Source organism: Lagenorhynchus albirostris, chromosome 2 (assembly GCF_949774975.1).
Source record: "Lagenorhynchus albirostris chromosome 2, mLagAlb1.1, whole genome shotgun sequence".
Lineage (NCBI taxonomy): Eukaryota > Metazoa > Chordata > Mammalia > Artiodactyla > Delphinidae > Lagenorhynchus > Lagenorhynchus albirostris.
The window spans coordinates 81,233,467-81,260,814 of NC_083096.1; the positions used below are offsets into that span (position 1 = coordinate 81,233,467).

The window sequence follows — 27,348 nt, forward strand, 5'->3', positions numbered from 1 at the left end:
AGAACAGCATATACAAGGCAGTGAGGCAAAGAAGAGCATCGGCACATTTGAGGAATATGAGGGATTTGGGGTGGAGTGGTTGAGGATGCAGGGGATGAGCCTGTGGACAGGATGGGACCGAGGCAGGATGGCATCACACACCCTATTAAGATTTTGTCTTCTTCCTGTGGGCGAACTCAGCAGTCAGTCCCTTCACTCTCTTTCTCTACATCCTGGAGAACTGGATCAGGTCCCGACTGATCTCAGCAACCGACCGGCAGCCTAAAAGAACCATGTAGTTAAAAAGCTCATTTCTCTAAAACCCCAGTCACCTACCCCACTGTGGGGAAGAGATGGTCTAGTGGGAACAAGCTTGACTTGACCCTTGTGCTCACCCTGATTAAATGTTATGTATACAGAACGAATCATCTAATTCTGATTGCACTGGGAATTATTTCGTTAGCCTGTGCCTGTGTCTTCTTTTAAAACAGCCATGTCAAAACGGCATGGTAAAAACGTAAAAACCACATTTCGGCCTTTTGAAAAATCACTTTGTGTGCAGTGGATACACTTGACCTTTATCTCCGTCGTGATAAGGCTTCAGGACACAGGAAGTATCTGTCAGGGAGGCATATGACGCAGGGAAAGCAGACAAGATAGGGCGAGTGTTTCATACAACTGCCTTCTAAGAAAAAGTTTTGTAAAACGCAACACCCGTCTTTGGTGGAGGTGCGTCATTAAAATGCAAAACTGGGACTGTCGCTGAGATGAGACACAGGGACTGGAGACAGTGACTCCAGACAAATGTCAAGAGAGAAGGGAGAAAGTGAGAACACGAGCTGGAGAACTGTAGGCGCAGAAGACAGTGAGAAATCACTGGTGATAAGAGGATGTATAACGTTTCACTTGAAGTTCTTTCCCCATCTGTGGTGTATGCACCGTCACCTCCCAAAACCTAACTAGCAAATTGTATTACTCACAGAAGTATAACTAGTGAGAGGGTCTTTCCCAAAAATGGAAGCTGAGGAAATGGTTGAGCTTCATGCCCGCGTGGATTATAAGGGACAGAAACGGCAGGTGTGGAATACATAAATAACCCGTAAAATGAATTAAGTCAGCAGAAGCAGGAATTCAGAGCCAGAGGTGCTCTCATCAGAACTGACAATGAGTTTGAGAGCTCTGGGTTTCCACAGGGCAGACAGAATAGTGCAGCTTCAGGGCAGGCAGACCTCCTCAAGGAGCACAGAGATACCAAAATATAATCTCTGCTTGTATATTGTAGTAGAAATAAATATTTAAACTATGGAAAAATGTCTCAGTAGTTGCATCAAAGTGTTGTGATTCCATTTTGAGATGTGAAGTATCTGTTCACATTTAAGCCCTGGTGATATCTGTGTACTTGTTATACTTACCAGTATAAACTCATCAGAATGGGTCAGGGTCCCACAAGGTACCAGGGACATTGCCTTACTCTTGGTAGAGGTTCAGTAAAAGTTTAAGAGTGAATGCATAATTACAATGTATTCCTGCTTTTTCATTACTGTAAATTATGTGGATATTCACACGAAAAAGCGTTGGCTAAATTAAAGCAAAGTGGTTAATTCCCAGCAAGAAATCTGAAGAAGATTCATATACTCTTCTGACTTAGCCCCCTCGCCTTACGAGGGATGAGAACTGAGTAAGGTGTGTGCAGGCTTGTGCTGATAATGATTTATATGTGCACATTTTTGTTTTTTAAGACAAATCACAGTTTTACCCTTTCTATAAATATAATTTCAGCAACTGGTCTCACAGTTAGAAAAACGTTCATTTTAAACTTCTTTTGCTTTCAACCGTAGTGCAAATAGTGTTCTCCTCCCAGGTCTGTGATGTCTCAGGGTTATAAGGGGAAAATATCACACATTTCTAGGGGAATTAAGGAAGAGAAGTCATATGGACTGATCACCTCCTGGGTGCCAGGTTTGTGTCAAGGCGTCTGAGATGCAGTGTGCAGGGAAAAGCTAAGGGGTGACAGAATCTCTGGGGTTTCACATTATGATTTCGCACTTTAGTGAGTTCCACCAAAAACACAGCGCCCCCTCCAGCTGAGACCGCCCCTCTCCCCGGGGACTAGACCGTGGGGCGTCTTTCCTGAGGGAGCGACACACACAGAGGATGCCGAGGGATGGCCGTCGGCCTAGGTTTTCTATTCTTCCTCTTCCTCCCCAAACCCTCCTCTCCACCCCACATTTGGTTGTTGATTCGTAATTTTTCTATACATTTAAAACAATACATTCTCACTGTAGAACCATTAGAAGGAAAGAAATATAAAAAGTCAGGCATAAAAGTGTTCATAATCCTGTTTTTTCTTTCTTTTTTTCCTGCCCCCTTTAAAAAAGGGTGCTCTCCATGCTCTATTTCAGAAAAAGATTTTCCAGCCGCTACTTCCACCCCCAATGGTTGTTAAGTATAAACTTTTGGTGGAATAAAAAAGCTTTGTTATTGTGAATTCCCCCAACAGGCTTCTGTTAAAGAAGTTCAGATATCATTTCACAAGGACAGGAGAAAATATTGGGGGGAGCAGGAGAAGTCACCTCAATCTCCTGGAATCTGCAGAAACCATAGGTCTTCCCATCCCTCTCCCCATAAACCCCCCCACCCCCGAGGGGCAAAACACACCAATACGATATTTGTTCACACTTGTGTTCTCCCCTCCCTCATGGGAGCGACTTGGGTCATTTATTGCCTTATCTTCATAGGCTTTGGCCCAGAATGGACAGTCCCGGTCCTTGACGCCGTAATCCAGGTCCCTTTTTTTTCTTTTAAACTGCTAAGTGGAAAGGGGCTGCTGCTGGCATTAATGCCGATCTAAGGTTTCTAGCTTGTACTACTCAAGCCCAAAAGGGTGAGTCTGCAGCCCCAGTGGACACTATGCAACTTGGACACTGAGTACAAGATACTTGTCTAAATATCAGATCAAAACCAGACTTGAAAAGACCTGGACGTCTTGCCTTGTGCCCAGCACACGTCAGATGCTCAGTCCCATCATCTACAGAAATAAGTTCATGGCGTAGAAGGAGTCTTGACTCCACTTCAGAGCTCTTGATTCATTATTTCCTTACTTCTGGAGGAGGTTTCTGTTATTACCATATTTTAGAATTGAGGCGTGGGTGGAGGTCTTATTGGGGTTCGTCTTGTCTGTCTCTCACATTGCAATTGATTACCATCTATAGCAGACAGTCAAAGACAGAGCTACTGGCCACTGGCATTTGGGCAGGACGATTCTTTTCTGTGAGACAGCTCCAAGCATTTTAGGATAGTTAGCATTTCCGGTCCTTGAGCCCTAAATACCTCCAGTACCCACCCTGCCTCACTGTGCCGATGAGAAAAAAATCAACTGACCCCCCGAACAAAACGCCCCTGAAGAGAGAAGTTACCATCATTAGTTGAGAGCCACTATTTTACTCTCTGGGATTCCAGGCTTTGCTAAACACGTATGTTATTTTGTTTTGTTTTTGTGGTACGCGGGCCTCTCACTGTTGTGGCCTCTCCCATTGCGGAGCACAGGCTCCGGACGCGCAGGCTCAGCAGCCATGGCTCACGGGCCCAGCCGCTCTGCGGCATGTGGGATCTTCCCGGACCGGAGCATGAACCCGCGCGCCCTGCATCGGCAGGCGGACTCTCAACCACTGCGCCACCAGGGAAGCCCAACACGTATGTTTTTATGAGCACTGCTTTACAGTCATCTCATTTTTGACTGAAATAGCCTGGCTGTAACTTCGAGACATTCATGCTTGTCTTGCTGTCTGTGGTTACGCAGGATGATGCGTCTCCTTCTCCCAGTTCTGTCCTCCTGTTTGTTTCTATCTCCCCGGCTCCTCCATGCTTCCCCTATGACATAATTTCTCTACTCTTCACAGTCCATGAATATTACTTAAAAGGTGACACACAGAACCACATCTGACAAGCCCGATAGGATCTGAGCAGGCCAGAGTAAAACGGGACCCTCTTTCCCCAAAACTGAAATTGCATTTGCTTTTGTAGTAGATGTATCACATTTTGAGTTCGTGCTTAATCTTTGGCCCATTTCCTCCCTGTTCTTTCCTTTGGGCAGCCACTGGGTCTGGGAAAGGCGAGCTAGAAGGGCCACTGCTCCCGTTCTTTAGACGGCCTGTTTTCAGTTCTGAATCAGGAAAAGAATTGTAAAAACTTACCTGTCAGGGTCATGGAAGTGTGGAATTCGTTTTTTAAAATGTTCAAAACTTCCTCAACACCATGTTCACCCTGCTCCCAAGACAGAGAGAGAGAGAGAGAGAGAAAAGGAGAGACAAAAAGAGGCATGAAGGAACATTCTGACCATGTGCTGAGTATAAATTCTAGGTGAGCTCAGAGCTGTGCTGGGGAGGATGGGGCTACCTGTGAAATTAGAACTATGTTGGGAATAATGGAAAGCAAAGAGGAAAATGTAGGGTGACAGCTCTTGAAAGTGGGCAACATGCTGCCGAGGAAGCATGGTGGAGCTGGAGAGGGGTCACCGTCCTTCAGGATCTGTGGCACCTTCCAACAAACGGCCAAGCTTGGGGGTTAAACCACAGAAATGCGTGGAAACGAATGAGAAGCGTGGTGCCTTCCGGCTGGTTTTCCCTTTGCCACTCTCACCTTGTAGGCAAGACCCCATAGGATGGGTCTCCCCAGGAAAACGCATTTAGCCCCGAGGGCCAGAGCTTTCAGCACATCATTGCCGGTTCGGATGCCACCATCCAGGTACACTTCAATTTTCCCTTTCACAGAAGCCACCACTTCTGTCAAGGCATCGATCTGAAAAGGACAGACAAGTGTGGGTCGAGGGATTTCCCTTTTGACTCTCAGGGTGTCAGGGGACAGCAGTGCCCCCTCAGCATGGGCTGGCACCAGGAGGTCCAAGCGGGGGCGATGCCTAACTCTTCCTCCCCTTCTGTGCTTGAGGCTGCAGGTGCCTATCAAAGCAGTGCAGCCACATTCCCAAGGTCCAGGGACTTTCTGCAGGCTCCCCGTTCTGCCATTTTCTGCTCCGACAGAGATGGAGCAGAAACCTTTTTGTTCCTCTTCACATCCCCTAGGGGACATTTTCCATTTGTGGTGTTCACCTTAATGCTCTTCTTTTTAAAGAACATTTTGACTTTTGATTTTCTTCCACTTTTTCTGTGTCTAAGGTGGCACAGCTAGAAATGCTTTCCATTGCTAAGGCCCTAAGTCTTTTTGGCAAAACAAGTGTGATCGGCCATGACCCTAGCGTCTGGACCACAGCCTGTTCAGTGTAACTGCGCTGTACATCATTCCTAATACACCACATTTGAGCAACTTGTTCCTGACTCCTTTGGGGGTTAACTGAGACATGGGATAGGTATGCAGCAGCAACATTGTAAAACTAGGGTTGAAGACTTCGAAAGACAAAATAGAAACAGCTGATCACTCTGGCCTGGTTGCTCCGCTGGACCTTTTCTCTCACCTTGTCTCTTTCATTCCAGGATCTTTGGTCAACAGGCCTTGTGCACCTAAGGTGCCCCAGACCAAGCTGTGTTCCTCCAGGTCTATAAGGAAGAGTGACTGCAGAGTCTAGGAGGAGGGTCCTGGAGGAAAAGGTTCTGGAACTGCCGCGGGGGCTCCTGTTCTGTGCCTCACTGAGGAATGACCAGAGAGGAGAAGTAGAAACTGGGCCCCTAAGAGGACTTGTGCTGCCGAAGGCGTCAATTGGAATTCTACCTGAACAAGATCCTTTGCTGAGACTGAGCAGAGTATGAAATCAGGGAGGAAAGAACTTTGTACTTTAATTTACAAGTGGAGGAGAATTGAATACGTCGTGACTTACATGTAAAGACTGGAGGGAATTCACATCCAAATAAGGGGTATTTTTACAGTCCCACCATGGTATTATTTGGAATATTTCTACAAACTATTTCTACAAATATTGCGAGAAATGAATAAATATATTTGTGCAAGGACTCTTCTAGTGAGCCATAGTGCACAACGGAGCTGACAGTAATTTGAGAAACAGAATAGGGGGTGAATTTCAGCCTAGGGTTCAGTGTGGTTTGAGAGTTAATTTTTGATAATCCACAACAGGGCATTCATTAGAGCCTTCTGGCGATAAAAGCTGGCTGATCCTTTTCCCTGGTTCCAGGAGGACGTACAGGGGTGTTAGATATGGAATCTTATAGAGATGGAACTTCGCTCAGAGAGTCACATCCCTCACAAGGAGGGGGCTGGGTTGAGAAGACTGAGGAAATTAACCCCAGCACAAAATTTAAGGGGTGCCAAAAATATAAATAATATTTGAAGACAAAATTTTAAAAAATCAAAGGGCAAACTTTGACCTGTGCGCTGGGGGCTTGTTTTGATAAATAAAGTTTTATTGGAACCAGGGCCAGGATTACAGTGAGATGAGTGAGGCAGTGTTATGCAAGTGCAGGGACAGATCCTGTCTTTATTAAAAATGTTGATATTTTGTTCACCACGGATTTTTTTGCATTAAATTTCATTTTTTCAAAGAGTGTATGAAACTATTATATACCTTACTCAGTTTTTCTGGCACCTTCTAAAATTTTGAGCCAAGGGTGGGTTTCCCACTAGCCTCACACTAATCTTGGTGCTGTCCCTGGATGACCTTGGGTTTGGTTGTTAGGTCAAGTGGCTAGGGAGAACAACATGTTGATCAACGTGATGGGGCAGGAGAAATTCTTCTTGTTCTGGCGACTGCCTTTGCCAACACTCATTCTCTATTGAGGAAGTGCAGTGGGAAAATTAGTCGGCCACTTTTTCCCACTCCTTACTCAGTCCTCCCCAAGGGGGCAAGACTAGCTAAATTGATTAGTGAGGGAAAGCCGATTGTATTATATTTTATTAGCATTTTCTCAAAAGTCAGTACTCTACCCTGTTTGCTGCTAGTTGGTGAGGGCCTCTTTGCTTTCTCCTCCTATTGTCAGCACAGTTGGGACGGCTCAGGACCTGCTAAGCTCTTTTGCATCCTCTATTCTGTCAGTTACGAGGTATGTGAGAGATAGCTTTGTGGGCATCCTTGCAGGAGTTGGGTGAGAGGGCTCAGCATGTGTTCTGAAGACCTGTGTTCTTCTAAGGTCTTAGGTCAAGAGTTGGGATGGGAAGTAGGAGGCCTGACCGTTCCCTGCAGTTCAGCTCTTACGGAGAGTCATAGTCAAGTGTGCCCCTTGCTCTCCATCATTCCATGCCTGTTTGCTATCAGGTAGAGCCTGGTGGAAAGGAGGAGGCCAGTGATTGGCACTTGAAACCCCCAAGCTTCACAAGCCTTGAAATGTACAAGCTGGCTGATGCAGCTTTTCTATTTCCTGGAATTTTTTTTAAAGAAGTAATTGAGAATGTGCTAAAGATTTAAGGACGGTCACTGATGTGTTGTTTAAAATAGTGAATGCTTGGAAGCAATCCAGATGTTCAACAATAGGAAGCTGGTCATATAAGTTGTCTATTCATACTACACACCATTAAAAACACGAAAGCATATCTACTGAAATAAAATGAGCTCGATATATTAATACATGGAAAGAAGAAAATTACATAATACCATGTATAGTTTTCAAACCTAAAATGTTATGGTCGCATTAAGTTGATTACCAAACTATTGTCAGTATGATAGTTTTATCTTTTTATCTTATTCTTTTTGCTTATGTATATTTTATAGTTTACTTGCAGTGAACATGTCTTACTTATATAATAAAAAGGCCAAAAAAGACCTTAGAGGAAAAAAACCCACTTCCCTTTCTCAAAATGAGTCAAGTGGCAATAGAAGATTCTCTTGAAAAATATAAGCTGTAAATCTCCATGAAAATAAATTAACAGTTGGACTTCCCTGGTGGCACAGTGGTTAAGAATCCGCCTGCCCATGCAAGGAACACAGGTTCAATCCCTGGTCCGGGAAGATCCTACATGCTGAGAAGCAACTAAGCCTGTGTGCCACAACTACTGAGCCTGTGCTCTATAGCCTGCAAGCCACGACTACTGAGCCTGCGTGCCTAGTGCCTGTGCTCCGCAACAAGAGAAGTCACAGCAATGAGAAGCCTGTGCACCGCAGTGAAGGGTAGCCCTCACTTGCTACAACTAGAGAAAGCCTGCGTGCAGCAACAAAGACCCAAAACAGCCAAAAAAAAAAAAGAATTAAAAAAAACTTTTTTAAAATAATTTTTAAAAAAAGAAAATAGGGCTTCCCTGGTGGCGCAGTGGTTGAGAGTCTGCCTGCCGATGCAGGGGACACGGGTTCGCGCCCCGGTTCGGGCAGATCCCACGTGCCGTGGAGCGGCAGGGCCCGTGAGCCATGGCCGCTGAGCCTGCGCATCCGGAGCCTGTGCTCCGCAACGGGAGAGGCCACAACAGTGAGAGGCCTGCATACCGCAAAAAAAAATAAAATTAATTAATTAATTAACTCCCTTAAAAAGTCCTTTCCCTTCCTCCCTCCTTTTCTTTTCTTTCCTCAAACTCTATCTATAAGGGACAAATTCATAAGTTAGGGGGAAAATTAGACTATCCCAGATTTTTAGCAAAGGATTCATAGGGCATTTTTAAGTTTCACTATGAAAGACAGTTATTTACTAGCTTCAGTGAGGCACTGTTTCTTCCTGGGATGTGTCATATGAGAAAAGATGAGGTTCCAATCCATGCAGACAGGCAAGCTACCAGCTGAATGCTTCTTCCAGAAGGCAGGAGACCTCCATGCCTTGGGAACAACTCTTCTATCAGATTTCACCTTAAACACTTACTGTGTGAATTCAGACAAGTTACTTAACATCTCTAAACTCTAGTATCCTCATCTGTAAAATACGGATACTAATGCCCATCTTGCAGGACTGTTTTGAGACTTAGAGATGACATACGTTGAGTTTGTAAAAATAGCCTGGCACACACTAGGCTATTATTAATGATTCAAAGTCCTTAACAATTCGCAGGTAGATATGAACACAGGTGGTTAGGGAGAGGGGAATGTGCACCAAATTGCACAGAGTACCTTGCTGTGGACACACACATACACACCCACAACAGAGCACTCACAAACACACCCAGGCTGAAGTCATCCTACTTACAGAAGCAGGAACCTCATCAAGCTGCCTCCCACCATGGTTGGAAACAATGATGCCATGGACATTGTGCTTCACAGCTAACTCTGCATCCTCTTTGGTCAAGATCCCCTTAAGGATGATGGGCAATCGAGTCATGCTCTGAAACCAGGAGAGATCATCCCAGCAGATGGATGAGTCGATGGGGGACATCTGGAGATAAGGCATTAAATTTCCCTGTGGGGGAATAAAAGAGAACTTTAGTCTTGAACTCCTTCAAGACTCCCATTCCAAAGATGGGACACATTTGGAGACCACCAAAAGCTTGAAAAGAGGGCCCACAAAACCCAACACTACTTCTAGCTCCTTTTCCTGACAAAATTTGTGTAAAAAACTTTTACTTCCATTGCTTATTCATTAACCATTACTTGTGTCCCTGCTCAATAATTATGCCAAGATCTGGGCACATAAAGACAAACAAGACACAGTCCTTACTTAAAAAAAAAAAAAACAAACCTCAGAGTTTAGTAAGTGAGATAGATAAGCAAAAACATTTATAGGCCATTGCGATGTGTTATGATTGAGATATGCACAGGGTAACAAGAACTAAGCAATACTTCAATAACCTTAAGTCAGATATTATCCAATATTTATCTTGGCTCACCATGTGAGTCAAATATCTATAGATCCCAATGTGTCCCTGGAATCTAAGATTCCAGAAAACCTCAAGGCCAATTTGTGGTTACTGAGTAGAACTGTTGAGTCACTTGGCTGGGTATCAGAGCTGCCCGTTGGCTGAAAAGGCTGATATCACTACCTCTAATGTAGCCAAGGGATTCCAACTTTACCACGGCTTTCTCTCTCTGGGGAACTCCATCCCATCAGACTACAGGATTTTAATGGGAGAAGTGCCCTTTGTAGTCCCCTTGTCTAAACAAGTGTGTAGCACTCTGGTGCCCCATGGATGAGTTCTAGGTGTGCAGAGATATTTCCTCCCCAGTTTTCAAGGGAGGAGGGTGGGGCTTGGGCTGACTACACACCATGGGCCATTCACCTTGGGTATGAGCATCCTCTTCAGATAGTCAATTTATCTAAGTGTGCCATCCAGACTGAGCATTTTCTAAATGTGGCATAAAGTAGAAAATGTTGGAAGAACTTTTTAGTTTGCTCTCCTATTTCATGAAAAAATCCTCTCCCTAGCTCTCCTATTTCCCAGAACCCAGCCCTTCCCAGAACATTTCTGGGCTGCCAGGGATGGGAAAGAACATTTTGTCTTATATTCTGCTTGTCTGGAAGTTCCGGGCAGCAGGAACCACATCTGCTTCTTGAACCGCTGCATCCCTAGTGCCTGGCACAGAACAGGTACCCAATGACTTCTTGAGGAAAGAAAGAAAAGAGGAAAGAGGGATGGAAATCTACCTCCTGTAACGCCTGCCCGCTTGGCTCTGGTATCTTTCCTACCTTCTCAGGTGAGCCGAGATCTTTTAGCAGTAAGTTCTTCATCAAGTCCACTTGGTTTGTAATGTTGTGTCGTCTGTTGCCAATTTTGGGTACATCCACAGTGATTACCAGAGCTTTGAAACCCAGGGATTCTACCTTTTGGATCAGCTGTTTGTTTAGCTGCCTGTTTGGGTGCACATACAGTTGGAACCATCGCAGGCCCCCGGGGGCAGTGGCAACAATGTCTTCAAGGCTACAGCTGGCATACGTGCTGGTGATGTAACAGATACCGGCTGCTTGCGCAGCTGCAAAGCAAAGGACACAACTCAGGTTGGAGGGCAGAGGCATTCTGAACCGGGCTGAGATGCCCTAGGAGTCTGTGTTTCCTCTGGCCAGCTTGCCCTTTGAGTGAAGATAAAGCTTGACTTCATTCTGCTTCCCTGTCAGGCAGGCAGGCATTGCACGTGTTTGATCAGATTGTCTGGGTCCTCCTCTGTATAACCTGTCTTACAAACTCTGTGTTGCCTATTAAAATATTTCAGGCTAGAGATGACCTTGAGTCCCCAGAACGATTTGAAGATGTTGCAGCTTTCAGATAGGAAATGGGCTTCTTGTGAACTCATCAATGAAGCAGAAGGGAATTAAAGAAGGCAAAGGATGAGAAAACGTAATTCCAATGGAGAGGGATTGCAGCAGAAAAAAACATGCTATCTGGAGTTAGAAGAACGCGAGTTCTACCACTTCTTAGCTGTGTGGCCTTGAGTCTCATTTTCTTTATCTGTAAAAGGGCGGGGTGGGGGGATAATAATACCTCTCTTATAGGGTTGTTGCAAGATTAAATAAGATACTAGCTATGGAAGCATTTTTTTAAATTATGAAGTGAGGTACTATACAAATACTAGGGATAATGAGGATGATGACGACGGTGACAATGATGTGCTGATCGCATCTTTCTCATTTCCCACTTTAATCATTTTCAGGGGATTCCCCAACAGGTTAATGTCACTACCATCCTACAACCCATGGGCAGAGAATTTGACCTAATCACAATGAATATTTTCAATTCCTAATGTCAACAGGAGGTACCCCATTCTCCTGCTCCACCCCCAACACAACACAGCACACTCAACCATGAAGATTTTGTAAAGCAGTCATATTCATACAGGGTATTCATATCTCAACTTAGCCAAATTTGGTTCCTAACCTGATGGATGTCACTTTCAGCTCTAGAATCCATGGATTCATTGCTTCCTATATCACAGAGTCAAAGGAAAAGACCCCAGGGAAGCCGTGGGCAACTTGAGCAAAAACAGATTTGGCTTCAGGTGAAGATTACAAATGAGGCACAGGAATATTTTTACCCCCTGCCCTTCCTTTCTCCTCTCCTCTCCTCTCCTTCTCTTCTCTTCTTATTTTTTAGTGGTGGCAGATGAGGGAAGAGAACTCAGGGGTACTAGGAAGGAAACAAAACCCAGTGAAAAACTTTTTGTCAAATAAGATGATCAAGTCAACGGAGGAGAAGGGAAATGGAACATTTGGACAAGAGCACCTGCCAGGGCCTTGTGTTAGGGCTTAACGTCATGACTTTCTCCTCATCCTAAACTCAGAGGCACACCGTTCAGTCCCAGCCCTGACCCATGAGGGTTCAAAGAGAGCCCTACCCTTGGGGCCACACTGAGCAGCCCTTTCCCCCCAGATGCTGTGTCAGAGGGGCCAGTCAGTGCCCCTCTTCCTTGGGATGGCTTGGTGGGATTTTCACCTCCTATTCACCTGTAGCTCCCTCCCACCCTAACCATTCTTTATAATGGAAAATTGGTATTTTCTCAATCTTAGGTGAAATGTTACGCAAATGTAGCTTTAAGCATTCCTTTTCCTACCCTTAATTCCAACCAGATTGCTGTCCCTAAGCCCCTTCTCTAGAGAAATTCTGGAGCTGTTTGCCCCTGCTCTGAAGGACACCTCTGTACACTTTAAGGCCCTTGGGAAGGGAGCCTCAAGGTGGGCTGGGTTCACACCTCTGGCTGTGCTCATTTCTCCATCAGGCCAGGCAAGGCAGTGGAAACCCATGGGTGCGATGCAAATGGGGGTGCTGATCTCCTCCCCTTGGATTGTTGTCCGCGTGTCCACCTTTGACACATCTTTCAGGTACCGGGGACGGAGGCGGATTCTGTGCTGGACAACAAAGAGATTTTCTATCGGTGGGATGACTCACCAGCATGGAGGTGCTGCTTACCGCTGGGACCTCCAGATTCCTGACACAGATCTAGACCACACTGGGTCCCGAGAAACCATTGGCGGAGTCAGTTGGCTGGTAGCTGATTAGGCAGCATAGACAAGCTAGAGGCTCTGCTCCTCCGGAAGCCTCTCCCAACCCCCTATTCCACATTAACCCCGCCTTCTCTGAACTCCCGATACACGTATGGTCCACGCTGTTCCCTGCCTTTTTCCATCAGAGGACTGTGTCTTGGAGCTGTGCCTCCCTGACCAGACTGTCGGCACTTGGATGCTTTGATTGATCCATCTTAACAAGGACTAGAAAGGGAAGGAATAAGCAGGACGGAGTTCCAGTCTCTTCCCTCTTAGGTTGGAAACAAATCTCTATAAAGCAAGAAAAGGTCATTGAAAGAGAACAAATCCCAGAGAATGACCACGACTTTTTTTTTTTTTTTTTTGCTAGAGGCTAATTCATTTGAAGATTTGACTTAAACACTACTTTAGAAGGTAGGGAAATTAACAAATAATAATGATATGAAACGAACTTTTAAGTCGAACAGATACTTAGCTTCAGGGTCCAAAAGTGCTTATTTTCCACAACATATTATTATTACTATACGTAAACTGAGGAAGATTTTTCTGGAAATGCTGATTGTGCAAATTTGGGTAGGAGCCTCAGTTACTTCATCTGTGAAATGGGAATAATAATCCAACTTTCCTAATAGTCTTGTGAAGACACAATGAGATAAAGCAATTGAAGTGCCTAGTATAGTGTTAAACAAGTATGAAAATACAGATAGTGTTCACCATGCATCCCATTTTCCAGTTTTCTCCTGATCTCTGTTATCACAGAGGTCAGCAAACATTCTCTGTAAAGGGCCAGATGGTAAATGTTTTAAGCTTTGTGCCATGCAGTCTTTGTCACAATTACTCAGCTCCGCTGTCGTAATGCCAAAGCAGCCAGGGACAATATGTAGATGACTGAGCATGGCTGTGCTCTAAAATAACTTACTTGTGGACACTGAAATTCTGATTTCATATAATTCGACATATTGCAATTCTTCTTCTTTTGATTTTTTTCAAGCAGTTAAAAATTTTTAAAAAAGCCCATCCTCAGTTTGTGCACCATCCAAAAACAGGCAATGGGCCCGACCTGGCCTGTGGGCTGCTCTTTACTGACCCCTGCTCTACCTGCTGCTGTGCCGCCCAACTCTTCTCCCTTGAATCAATCTTCTTTCATCCCCAAGACTCCTTAGGTCTCCATATTTCCTCCAGCCTTGAGCCCTCTCTCCTGTTCTGCCTCCAAGTCGGAAGTTCAGGAGCTCAGGAGACTTAGGTTTACCCAGCCAGCTTCTCCTCCCTGCCCAGGGGGCTGGAGACCTTGGGCCTCTTGTCCTGTCTTGTCCGGGGCAAAGTCGCCGTGATCAGCACGCAGGCAACTCACTTATGGTAGTTCTGCAGAGGCACTGAGACAGATTGTCTCTCCATCCATGCTCTCCCCAGTCACCTGTCTCCTGCCAAGAAAATCCCCCCAAATCCCAAACAACAACAGAAACCCATTATTATGTCTTGAGTACTCTATCTTCTTTGGAGGCAGAAACCAGGACGGCTACCTTCCAAAGAGCTCTCAACCAGTACACCTTAGCTTAGCAATAGAAAGGATACAGAAGACCAGACTTTTTAAATGCTGCGATGTTGTCATCCCGCGTGAGGCACTCATCAGCTCCTCCTTCAATAAAATCCCAAGTTGACTTAGACAGCTGCTCCCGTGCATGGGCCTCAAAGTCTCTCAAACACACCAAGGGCATTTCTGGACCTTTAAAGGAAGAGCCAAAACTGACCAAACAAAACCCAATAAGAATACTTCCGACATAGAGGAGAGGGTGGCGGCAGGGTGGACTACAGCATGAAGCTGTTTGGATTCAACCTGAACCCCCTGTAACCTTTATCTCAAAGGAGGTGCTGCCAAAGATGCTGATTCCAAGCCCCAAAGCAGGTAGTCCTGCTGCACCCCTCCACTGCCCCAAGCCCCTCTCCCAATCCTGGTTATGGGGTCTTCTGAATATCCCTCAGGTCTGTCCCCTCATCTCTAGGCCCACCGCCTCAGATCTAGGTGAGGCCCCACCACCTCGTATAAGATTATTACAAAAATTTCTTATCTTTGTCTCTTAGCCTTCAGATTCACTCTCCATCTTGTTTCCCTCCAGCTGCCCAGGATCTTTCTAAAAATGCAAGTCTGATCATGGCTCATGTCTTTCAAGTGCCCATGGCATGGCATTCACAGCCTTCCAGGACCTGGTTTCTGCTCACCATCTTCATTTCTTTGTGGATTTTCTTTGTCTTTTGGGTCACGATGAGCATTTCCTGAGCATACCGGAGATTTATTTCATATTTTTGTGCTCTTTTGGAAGGATATCCATCAGGGTGAGAAAACTGGGTCTGAACAGATACGAATGCCTGGAAGTTCTCAGGAGTCTCCGGATGTGTGAATACGGGGCTGTAGCTGAGTATCAGGGATGAGGCTGACTTTTGCGACTCCCTGGTTGGGTCATTCAACATGGCTAATTTTGAGACCAAGAACACAACCTGTGCTCCCTCCATTCATTGCCCTCCCAGTCTGAATCCCGTAAACCTGGAGCTTCTGCTACCACCGCCCCTGAAAGAGGGAAGAGGGCAGTGTCGTGGGGTACATCCTTCCAGTAGGGGCAAGGGCAGAGGGAACACAGCAGCTACAGAGATGCTGAAGGCACTGGTAACAGTCAGTCTCAGCTTGTAGAGCTTCTGTGTAAGAGGATTCCTCTAGGAAGGGTGAGGAAATCTGTAGTTCACAGTGCTGCGTGTCTTCCCAGCAGTTGGCAATGGGGTAAGAATTAGCCAAAGGCTCTGAGTAGAAACTGAGTGATTTCCAGGTTATTGTCTGAGGAATAGGGATAAGCCCCAGGGACTAGACTAGGGCTTCCAACACGAATGGGGCAGCTCCTCTAATGAACAAGGGGGCCAAGGAGGCCAGATGAAATGTGGGGTGCTGGGAATCCTGGTAGGGGTATGGCTGTGTCAGAATCTAGTTAAGTCATACAGGAAAGTAGTCCCAGACACCCACCTAAAGGGCTAAGCAGAAAGAAGTTATATGACAGACGAGAAACAGCCCCCGGGATGAGCCATGGACTCTGAGAGGAGGCTGGGAGGCGGACTTTGGAGCACAGCCACAGAGCTTTTTATAGCAGCACACCTTGTCCGTGGGTGGGCAGGGAGCAGTTGAGGTGCTGAGTTGAGTTTGACAAAATACAGCAACAATGTCTAACTTATCTCATTCCTATCTGACCCCTCAAAGGCTCAGTAACTTTAATCGAACGAATTAATCATTGTAATTATCCAACTGTATTGCAATCAGTTATTGAAACCACTGTGTGCATAAAAGAGTTAATCTAGCAGGCCTGAGAATTCTAGTCTTCAAAAGGCCTGCATACAAGGTTGGCCCTTGGTTGGAGTCTGGGACCTTGGATTTCAGGAGGGTTCCCACCATCTTCTGATAAGAATGTCTCTCTGTGTTTAAACTATTTGTACAAACAATGTGCTCTGTGCTGAACATCTGCTTTCCCTCTGAGAGTCTAGAATTTTGGTAGGGGTTAGGCAGAGCATGTCCATATGACCAACCCCCAACAAAAAACCTTGGGCACCCAGGCTCTGAAACGAGCTTCCCTGGTAGACACCATTTCACACGTGTTGTCACAACTCATTGCTGGAGGCATTAAGTACATCCTGTGTAGTTCTACTGGGAGAGGACTCTTGGGAGCTTATACTTGGTTTCCTCTAGATTTTGCCCCATGAGCATTTTCCCTTTGCTGATTTTGCTTTGCATTCTTTCACTGTAATAACTCATAGCCTCAACTATCTGCTGTGTCCTGTAGGTCTTCCTCGTGAATCACTGAACCTGAGACCCTCCCCGCCCCAGCACACCTCGGATCTCCAGGCAGTAGAACAGTGTGTGACACTGAGTTGCTGTTCATAAATATTCATTACTTGAATTTAACATTCCCCTGTGTGTCATCCCTCTGCCTTGTGCGATGAGAATACTCCATCAAGTTTCAACTCCCGATGTCTCAACAAATCCCCACATCCTAAACATCACACACTCACAGAAATGTTCTTCTGCAGATTTCTAGCATAAAAACTCAACAATGGGGGCTTCCCTGGTGGCGCAGTGGTTGAGAGTCCGCCTGCCGATGCAAGGGACACGGGTTCGCGCCCCGGTCCGGGAAGATCCCACATGCTGCGGAGCGCCTGGGCCCATGAGCCGTGGCCGCTGAGCCTGTGCTTCCGGAGCCTGTGCTCCGCAACGGGAGAGGCCACAACAGTGAGAGGCCTGGGTATCGCAAAGAAAAAAAAAAAAAAAACCAAAACCCCCCACAAAACTCAACAATGTTTATTTCTAATCCAAGGGAAATGATACAGCTTCTCTCAGAATTACTTGCCTGGAATAGTGTGAATTATATCATCTGAAAGCTGCTTGGAAATAAATAACTAACCCAGCATATTTATTTATATACCAAACACAGTTTTATCAATTTCTATCTACTATTTCCTCTTCCACCTACTATTTCCTTTTCGATTCCCTGTGAAGTAGACAGAGAAGGTATTAGTCTTTCCATTTTGCATTTGAAGAGAATGGGGCCTAGGAAGCAAGATAACTTGTGAAAGATCAGGCAGTAAATTATTACAGAGGAAGGCTCAGAATCATATCTTCTGGTAGCTTCTAAAGGTAAACATTCTCCATTTTCAATTTCATGGTGCAGACCAAAGTAGTTGGTTCACCTAAATTCCTTGTTATATTGAATTTAAAAGAATTTTGTAGGGACTTCCCTGGTGGTCCAGTGGTTAGGACTCCATGCTTTCAATGCAGAGGCCGTGGGTTCAATCCCTGGTCAGGTAACTAAGATCCCACATGCCACGTGGTGAGGCCAAAAAAAAAAAAAAGTTAGCATTAAAAAAAAAAAGGGATTTCCCTGGTGGTCCAGTGATCAGGACTCCACCTTTTCCCTTCAAGGGGCACGGGTTCGATCCCTGGTCGGGGAACTAAGACCCCACATGTGGCGTGGCCAAAGCGTAAAAAAAAAAAGAATTTTGTAGGGTGAAAATACAATTATGTCGCATTTTTCCTTTTCATAAAGAAAAATGCAACATCATTGTTGCATGAATATTTGTATTAATATCTATTAATATTTCATAGCATATTTAAAGCCTAGTAGAGTCCTGAGCCCATTATTTTTACTAGCAGTCCAATACAAGGCTTATAACTGTAGGGAAGGACAACTGTGTGGTTCAAAGTTTTTCCTGTTTGGGAGTGAAACTAAGCACTATATGTTTTTATGTATTTCAGTTTGATCCATACAGGCTTTAAAGCCACCAGAAATTAAAGGGAGGGTGCACGTTGTCTAACGCGTAAGTGTTTTTTGTATTCCCCTTTTATTTGATCTCCATTCCAGTATTTTTTCTTCTTTTATCTTCTACTCCAACTGGGACAGAGGAAGAGAAAGGGGAGAAAAGGATGAAAATCTCGTGCTTACTGACCAGGAACTTAGCTCACTTAATCTGTTTAGCCTTTTTGTCTAGGGTAAAAAATGATGAGGTGCAACCTGTGTACCAGTGATAAGGAAGCTAAAATCTAAGAGCAAGGGCACTCAGTGGTACCTGTGGCTAACGATCTGAAGTTCAAATTGTTTTCCTGGAGTGAGGGAAGGGGGAGGGACACAGACGGGCGCTGGCTGGAACTTCAAGGCAGATTTTGCTTTCTTCAGTATTACTGTTTGATCAAACGCGGTTCGTCTAGATAACAACCTGTCTTCCTTTGAAGTTTCATGTGGCGCATATGATTCATGGCGATGTCACTTTAGGAACACTTCCGCTTGTATGAAAAACACCTAGGCATTCTGTAAGAAATCTCAGGGGGGACATCACGGGGCGGGTCACTGAGATTCAAGGGGGAATCTCAGGGGCAGGTGGTTGGTCTAATTTAGGACCCTTTGGCCTGGTCCCCTGGGAACTTAGGTCAAGTTTCCCAATGGAGCAGTAGAGATAATGCCAAGGCTACACTTTGGGGGCCTTGTTTGAGAGATTACCCTGTTCAAGGTTGTCTGAAAGTGCTTTAATCTCTTTGTGGGTGACAGTCTCAAGGAGAGAGGCTGCAAAGCCTGGAGCCATCGCCATAGCAACGGTGGCATTGGCCCAGGAGAAGCTACTGCAGGAGGAGGCCCTGGTAGTGGAAGGCATGGGGGCAGGGCAAGGAGGGGGGCTGGGGCTACTGGAGCCATAGGCAGTGCCGGGACCAGGAAGACGGGAATCTACAACACCCGTGACTGCGGCAGATGAGGCCCCAGGGAGTCCCCGAGCAAGGTCAAAGTCAAGGGCTTGGATTCCCAGAAACATCAGGTCAGATATCAGAGTAAAGATGAGACCGGAATGTCCCTAACACTGGAGCGCTCTGAGGAACCAAGGGTGACATTTGTATAGGAATGAGGGGCTGGAGGGCCCAGTGTCGGTCTGACAGGAATGAGGGGATGGAGGGCTCAGCGTCGGTCTGACAGGCGCGAGTAGTCAAATGCCGCAAGCACGGACCCAGGGTCCTATCAGCCCAGGATCAGTTCTGGCCTTTTCCCTGAGCCCTCCCACACTGAACTGAGGACTCGGGGCCCCTTCCAGGACATGATGGCCATGTTTTCAATTTATTCTGTTTTGTGAACTAATAATCTGTCCTCTCCAGCCACTGCCTCACCACCCACTCTCATTAGCCCGTTTTCCTTCCCAGGCATTAAAACTCCCCTGGTGACCTGTAGGCACGTTCTACTACAAAGAGTAGTACACGTGGGTTCTTCAGAACCAATTCTGCAGTAGCTATGGGGAATGTCTTTGTTTTACTCTAGTTTTTAAACTCCTTAAATGTGAGGGGGGCACATTTATATTAATGCTCATTCTGGAGCTGTCGTGACCTAAGTAGGTCATTAGTGACCCACTGTGCCACCTCCACAAGCCGTAATGACTGCCAATCCTGCCTGGCGAGGATGAGAAGACAGAACGGTTGTGCTTGATGGAGCTGAGAGCGACTTTAGAGAGATGGATAGACGTGCACAAGTGTACACTGAAGCGGAATTTTTAAACGAACCCGGGTTTCCTGTCTCCACGTTCAGTGTCTTTCTGACATAGTATGTGACTCTCAGAATTTCCCTGACTAGCCTGGCAAAATAACCTGGAATTGGATTCTCCTTATTCGGGAATTAGCTTCTCAGCATAGACCTAAGGTTTCTAGAGACTTATCTACACTGGATTTCATCACTCTAACGCCTCCTCTATTCTTTCTGACCCTGCTTGGTTAGCCAATATCGGCGAAAAGGGCCAAAGATGGAGGAACAGAATAAGCTCTTGCTTGTGTAGTCAGTGGACCAGTGCTTGTGAGGGTCTGAGAGGCAGCCTGCTTCAGGGGAGGTTACTGACATTTAGCTCTATGAGCAGAGGCAAGTGACCTCCTCTCTAAGGACCTCAGCTCCTCACTGGAAAAATTAAAAGTTTTATATATTTTGGAATAATCTCTACCAGATTTTTTTTTTTTTTTGCAGTACGCGGGCCTCTCACTGTCGTGGCCTCTCCCGTTGCGGAGCCCAGGCTCCGGACACGCAGGCCCAGCGGCCATGGCCCACAGGCCCAGCTGCTCCGCGGCACGTGGGATCCTCCTGGACCGGGACACGAACACACGTCCCCTGCATCGGCAGGTGGACTCCCAACCACTGTGCCACCAGGGAAGCCCCTCTACCAGATTTGAAGCTACCAGAAATGAAAGGTTGGGCTGTTGTCCATCAGGCCCTCATATTCTGTGTTTCCCCTGCCCATATAAACGCAAAGACCTCTCTTTAGACGGATCACGTTAGCATTCTCGTTCAGCACTTTGTGGTGATAAAGTACAGAACAGGGAACTAGCCCATCATTTGGGCTGGTTCCTAACACCAAATAGCTGGGAGCTCACAGCCTTTCTTCTTTCACCGACCTCGAGGCTCCCTTTTTAACCAGCTGTTCTGGCCCTGTGACGTCACCTGATGGCTTCAGCGGAGCTTCTCTGACCTGTCAGGGCGCCATTCCCCTTTTGGAGGAGGGCTCTCACCCAACCTGGGTTCCCTGCTGGCCGAGCACGTACTCCCTCACCCTACATATGTATGCCTCTTCCTCTTTCGCTGATTTCTCCACACTACTGGTTGATTTTTTCAGGAAGTCTTTCTCACTCTTCTTCCCTTTCCCTAGTCTCTCCTGTCTCCTTCCCTTTTCCATCTGCAAACCCAAAATAACCCCCTCGCGCGTGGATGAGATTAGTGCTGTAGAGTCCCTTGGATTAAGAACAAAAAAGGAAACAAGTTTTGAAGTCACGTTAGATTTGGGTAAAGAACCTCCAAAACCTTTGAAAATATCCTCAGAGGCACCTTGAGATTCCATTTACTTCCGTTGCCACTGAACTCTTTCTTCCTCTAATTAAGCCTCTCTTCCTCATCATCAGCGTTTATGAACGCAAAAGAAACTATTTATTACACAATTTTCTTAGTTTTCAGTTTTAGCCTAAGACTAACAATACATGACTTTACGCTCATTTTCATTGCAAATATGCCAACTTTCTGCTACTTGGCAAATCAAGCAGGTATTTTCAGTCACCTAGGACTCCAACCACTATTTTATCAGCCTTCTTTCTATGGGAAAATATGGGCTGAGTTCCAAACAAATGGCTTCCAAGGTTTGGAGTTTGGGAGTTTGGGAGCACAGCCGCGTTGTGAATGGCGTGCTTTCCGTGGGGTGTTGGCGATCGTTTAGGGCAAACTGGGAGACACTGACCCAAGGGCTCATAGGGTGTTTGGAAAGATTGGGAATTTTCTTCTTCCACTGAGCAGTGGAATAATTTGATTACACAAAGACCCTTGGAGACAGCGTGATGGCTCCTAAATAATAATAATAATGACAATAAAATTGCAACCATTTATGGAGTGCTTCACGATGCATCATGCACTGTGTAAATTGTTTCATGTGCATTAACGTGTAATCCCCAAACAAAAATATTATTATCCCCATTTCAGATGAAAAACCTGACGTTCAGAGAGATTAAAATACTTTGCCCAACATCACACATCTAGTCAGACATGCTGACTACCAAAGCTTGTCTCTTAAGCATCATGAAAAGAAGCAAATATATGTAGCCAAGTGTGGTTTGCAGGGTGAGAGCTGGCATTGAAAACGCCCTGGGCAGATGCAGCTTCGCTTCCTTCCCTTGACAAAATCATAACTTGATCAGAAAGTAAGAAAACTTCGTCATTTAGCTGGTCATAAAAAATACCCTGGCAAGTTTAAATGAATCTTAATGGTCTCCAAAGCATTCTTCCATATTTTATTCCATTTGATGCTTATAATAACCCAGTGAGATAAAGGGCGATCACAGAGTAGAGGTACAAGAGTCCCATTTTATAGATGAAAAAATTAAAACTCAGACAGTTCAAGTGAATTATCTCTAGTCACATGATGAGACTGGCAGGGCCTGACCGGGAATCCCTCTGACTTGCTCTAGATATTCTTTACTTGGCCGGTACGGGTTGTTAGTGGTTTCGCTAGGATACATTCAGGTCTCTGTTCTGTAGGGTCAGAAGAGGTGCATAAAGTGAGCTTGGTCAGTTCCCACAAAATCTAGGCCACTGGGAAAGGTGTCCCGTGTGGAGATCATTGCCCTGCATCTTCCTTTGCTCAGAAAGGGCAGAGTGTCAGAAACTACACAAAGGGTCAGAACGAGCTCTGAACTCTACTCTTTTCACTTCTGACTTGAGGTCTCATAGGCATAGCTATGTGTAGGAGTGGCAGCCACTGGGAGGCAGCAGGAGAGGGATGAGAAGGCAGAGCAGTGGGGATGGACCACACCAGGTCGGAGATGGAGCAGACGTCTCTCTGCCTTCCTCTGGCATCTCTCACCACGGTGTCTATCCAGATTGCATTTCTGAAGGCCACTGCGTTCAGCTGTTAACGTTACTCCATGAAACGTTAGTAGCTGAGGTAGTCCATTCAGTCAGGATGACAGAGTCTCATAAGCTTTGTAACTTGGCAAACATGGGCTCAAACTCAGCTCTGCTACTTGCTCACCATGAACAAGCTATTTGTGGAAGAAGACAGTTAATGCCTATCCCATAGGGCCTTCGTGAGGACTAAACACTATAACCCGTGCAACGTTTCTAGAGCAGTGCCTTATATAGACTAGACCATCCATAAATGGTAGAACCGTTTGCATTATTTCTCTTGTTGATGGCATTCTCCTGGGAGGCTCTGGAGGTTGACAGTGGCTTCCAGATTTGAGTAATTCCGTGATGGTATCATTTAAACCCTGCATTGGATTTATTCATTAGTTCATCACCCAAGGCTTATTGAGTACATGCTCTCAGGCAGGAAGGCAGAGGCAGCCACTGCTCAGCACGTGCTCCTTGATGTTTCCTGGTTGCTTACAGGTAGGCAGGGTTTATATGACTAGTTCTGGTCAATGGGCTATGAGTGGAAGTGACATGTGTTCATTCTGGGTCAAGAATTTAAGTGCTGATATGTGACCCTCTATCTTTCTTTTCTTCTGTTACAACATTCTGGAGGCCATACCCACCCGAGGCATAGCTGTAGGATAAAGACAGCCTGGATCCCTGAATCACCACTTGGAAAAGAGTAGCCTTGGAGATCAGCTGACTTTGCGTGAGCAACAAATAAATACTTGCCTGTTAAACCACTAAGAATTCAGAGTTTATTCTCTACTACAGCATAGCCAAACCTAACCTCACTAATATATCTAGGCATCACGCTAAACACTAGAAATTTAAAACAACTTAGACGATATCAACATCTGCTTTCAAGAAGCTTACAGTCGAAGGAGAAGACAGATTTCAGTAGCTGATTCTCTGTGAGTTGATATGATATAGAGTATAACAGAATTCCTTTTCTAGGGAGAGTTACCCAGGAATTTGGGAATATTCCCATTGTTTCTCAAAGGGTACCCCATAAATGATGTTCCGCTCCATCTATTCTAGACAACTCCAATTCCCATCTATCTATAAAATTAGAATACGGCTGTCTATCTCACAGAGATCTTGTGAGAATCAAAGGATCTTGTAAAATGCAGAATAGCCTAATGATTAAGAGTAAATACTTTGGGAGTTTTGTTTCCTGTTATTAGGCAGAAAATCACAAAAAGCAATTTCTCCCTTGATCCTGTTTCCAGACTCTCTATTACAATCCATTGATCTGTCTGTCTTTCTTTCTACCAATACCACACTGTCTTGATCACTGTTTGGGGAAAGTTCTTCCCAGATTGATCTATAGATTCAACTTGACTCAATCACAGTCTCGGGAGGCTCTACCAATTCCGATATTGGTACCTCGTTCCAAGCAAGCTTATTCCCCAGAGAAACTACACCAGCCCGATTGTTTGAGAAACATTAACTTCTTTGCCTTTTAGAAGCAGTCCCAGTGTCACTGTTTTCCTCTGCCCATGGCCAGGAAGCAGTGATCAAGTTACAAAGCATATCTTGAGGGCAGGAACTGTGCCTTTTAGATTTTCCAGAACTTTTGCAAGTGGACATCTTTTGAGCTATTTTCCTTCCTGAGGACACCAATAAATACTCCTCCAGGTGGTTCTGAGACTTAACTTCTCTAGACATAGCCTTCTCTAGCTGTAGTGTCTTTGAAGCAAAGCCTCCCTTTACCAGGTCCCTCAGTGTCCTACTACCTGCCTCCGCGTTACCCTTTTCTGCCACGACTCTCCCTTACAGGCTCACAGGGAGCACCTCCGATGCCTCCCGAAATCTTTGGCCTTTCTTCTCGCCCCACCTGCCAGCTCATCTCCCTCCCCAGTTCCAAGCACACAGAAGACACGCAGCAACACACCTGGTATTAGCCTCTTCCAGTACTTGGGGAAAGCTGTGTCCAGGGGCCGCCACGCCACTCCTGGCTCACGGCTGGCTGTGGCGGGAATAACAGTTCCCGACCCACAGCCCCCTGAGGACAGAGAAGTGTCAAGGCTACAAGTTAATCTTTAATGGGAACAACATCACTGGCTTGGAAGCCAGTGAGCAAGTGGGCCAGAGCAAGGTTAACCATGAAACGAACTTGGCGAGCTTTGCCAAGTTACCTCACATTTAAGGGATGTTCATTGCCAAATTCAACCTCAAAATAAAAGACTTGCTTTTTTTCTCCCAGACCATATATTTTCCCAATTCTTCCAAGATGGTTAGAGGAAGGGAGTGGGTGATTTCAGGTGGAGAATTACAAAAGCCCCGTGTTGTAAAGGAAAGGCTTGTCTGGGGAGGTGGTGAGGGGATGGGTGAAGAGCGGTCACAGCCTGGGAGCCGGGAGCAAGGAGCAGTGGGGACCCAGCCAGGATGGACTGAGGGCCGCGCTGTGTGGAGCCCTCCAGGCCTGACCAGAGAGGAATATGAGAGGCAGGGAGAACCACTAATATTTTTGAGTGGAAAAATGACTCCGTAATCAGGCAGAAGCCAACACAAGAGTACATGTGAAAAAAAAGAATTCCCTAAAGGCAGTCCTGTGGGGTTCGCTAAAGGTCACTAATTAATGTCCAATTCGTCTGGGTCCTCCCCTCTGTGCTTCTGTGCCAGCCTTGCCACGTCCTCATACTGCAATAACAAATGGCTATTAAGTGCTGACAATAGGCCTGACACGTTGCATGCATTATTTCACTTGATCTTCACAGCAACCATATGGGTAGATATTATTTTCCCCATTTTTCAGAAGAGAAAATGAAAATTATCTTGCCCAAGATTTCATCAGTAATGAGCAGAGTTGGGGTTTTTTTTTTTTTTTTTTTCCGTCACTGGTATGGCAACTTGCCCTTTCATTGGCTTAGTGTCCTGAGGTGCCCAAGGAGGAAAGGAACACAAGACTTCATCCAGAGCCCAGCTCCCTCTGTGAGCACATCTAACATACTCCACGAGAGCAAGCTGACCTTACTTTTTTTTTTTTTTTTGCGGTACGCGGGCCTCTCACTGTCGTGGCCTCTCCCGTTGCGCAGCACAGGCTCCGGATGCGCAGGCTCAGCGGCCATGGCTCACGCGCCCAGCTGCTCCGTGGCATGTGGGATCTTCCCGGACCGGGGCACGAACCCGCGTCCCCTGCATCGGCAGGCGGACTCTCAACCACTGCGCCACCAGGGAAGCCCTGACCTTACTTTTTAAAGGAGCTACGGCTCAGCAACGCCCAGCCCACGGGACGCGTACTGCCTTTTCAACCCATTAGCTTTCCACTGGTCCTCAGTGAAGACAAGCATAGACAGAACCCTCCCTCCTCCACTGTGAAAGCCCAGACTATTGAGCTCAATTCAACTCTTGAGCGTGGCTATTGGTTTTTCTCTTGGTATAGACAAATAATTGCTCACTAGCGTGTCCCAGCGCCTGAAATGATTGACAGAGGATGACTTTTAAAGTACAAGTTCACATCAACAAAGCCGGGCTTGGATCACCCTCCAAGGACTTTGCCCCACAGGGAACTTCTTTCAGGACCTCAGGAGGAAGAAACCTGTAATTATTTACAGGAAAGAAGATGGGAGGAGCACTGTTTGGAATGTCATCTCACAGGCTTTCCTGAGTTAGGAGTCATCTCCGGGCGCACAGAGTTGGGATTTGAATCTATCTTGTAGCCACCATTCAGCGATGTGAAAACTCTAGGCTATTTCAAGGATCATGGCAGTGGGATTTGACCGTCTTTTAGAATCTGTAGTTGGAGTGAAAAATAACTTTTCCTAGTGATTTTTCATACCTTCCCTGCTCAAGGCTCATTCTGCGTTTGCTTGGAGGGTAATTGCTACCTGTCGTCTTACCACTAGATGGCAGTATGACCCCAGAAATGCCTTGCAAAGTGGCCAGACTCTGGGATCTGGAAATTCCTTTTCCGCAGTGGTTTTCAGGCCCACACCATCAGCCTCCAGGCCATGCCCACAGTCAGCTTTCACATCACCTGGCCTTCTCACTGTCCTCTGATCCAGACTTTCCATTGCCATTTTCCAATCCTGGACAGCGTCCCTTCCTTCCAGGAGACATTACAGTGTTGCGGGCAGGAACGCAGACGCTGGAGCTTCGCGCCTGAGCGCCAGCCTGCAGCCGCTTACTAACATCCACAAGTTACTTAATTTCTCCGTGCCTCAGTTTCCTCACAACATCCCCTACACTTTAATGAGACGTAAATGAGTTAATATTTATAAGGTTCTGGTAGTAGGTAGAACAATGGAGGTTCTCCTATAGCTCTCATACCTAGATTCATACTTTGAATCAAGTTCAAACTAGGTTCTCAAGTTTGAATCTAATATGAAGTCCTGGGGACCTTTTGAGCTAAGCTAAGGAACTCACTGGGCTAAGGAACATTTTGTCTTCTTTAATGTCAGCCTTCACTGCTGTAGCCTAAGTGAGTTAATCCCCACGGGGGCACAGAGGAGCACAAGCAGAGCTATTTGAGGTGCTTTTGTAACATCCCTCGAATTCCAGACCATGTGTTCATGACGGGCCCAACCTCGGATCTGACACTGGGTTCGACAGGGCAGTGCCAGTGGGTTTGGAGCACATTTCAAGATGAAGTTGTAAAGAGATGTTGGGGGGTTTTTTTGTTTTGTTTTCTTTTAGGTGGCCAC

At 45.9% G+C, this 27,348-nt stretch overlaps 1 protein-coding gene across 1 annotated transcript; it reads right to left on the reverse strand.

Moving 5' to 3' along the window:
• On the reverse strand, positions 1 to 24,666 carry HAO2 (hydroxyacid oxidase 2). Its single transcript, XM_060142380.1, has 8 exons — positions 24,597 to 24,666; positions 14,346 to 14,484; positions 12,470 to 12,621; positions 10,476 to 10,759; positions 9,042 to 9,251; positions 4,618 to 4,776; positions 4,173 to 4,242; positions 1 to 261 (listed from the first exon to the last, which is right to left on the reverse strand). Exons 2-8 carry the CDS (start codon positions 14,474 to 14,476, stop codon positions 206 to 208), a joined length of 1,062 nt encoding a protein of 353 aa, XP_059998363.1. The 5' UTR covers positions 14,477 to 14,484; positions 24,597 to 24,666; the 3' UTR covers positions 1 to 205.
• Between the last annotated feature and the right edge of the window lie 2,682 nt (positions 24,667 to 27,348).

Excerpts from the sequence above, each read along its gene's own strand:
- HAO2 (XM_060142380.1), bottom strand. The coding sequence starts at position 14,476 with ATGCCCTTGGTGTGTTTGAGAGACTTTGAGGCCCATGCACGGGAGCAG. Across the intron at positions 12,622-14,345 it reads AACATCGCAGCATTTAAAAA|AATCCGCCTCCGTCCCCGGT; the intron begins GTCTGGTCTTCT and ends TGTCCAGCACAG. Across the intron at positions 10,760-12,469 it reads AGAAATGAGCACAGCCAGAG|CTGCGCAAGCAGCCGGTATC; the intron begins GTGTGAACCCAG and ends TTTGCTTTGCAG.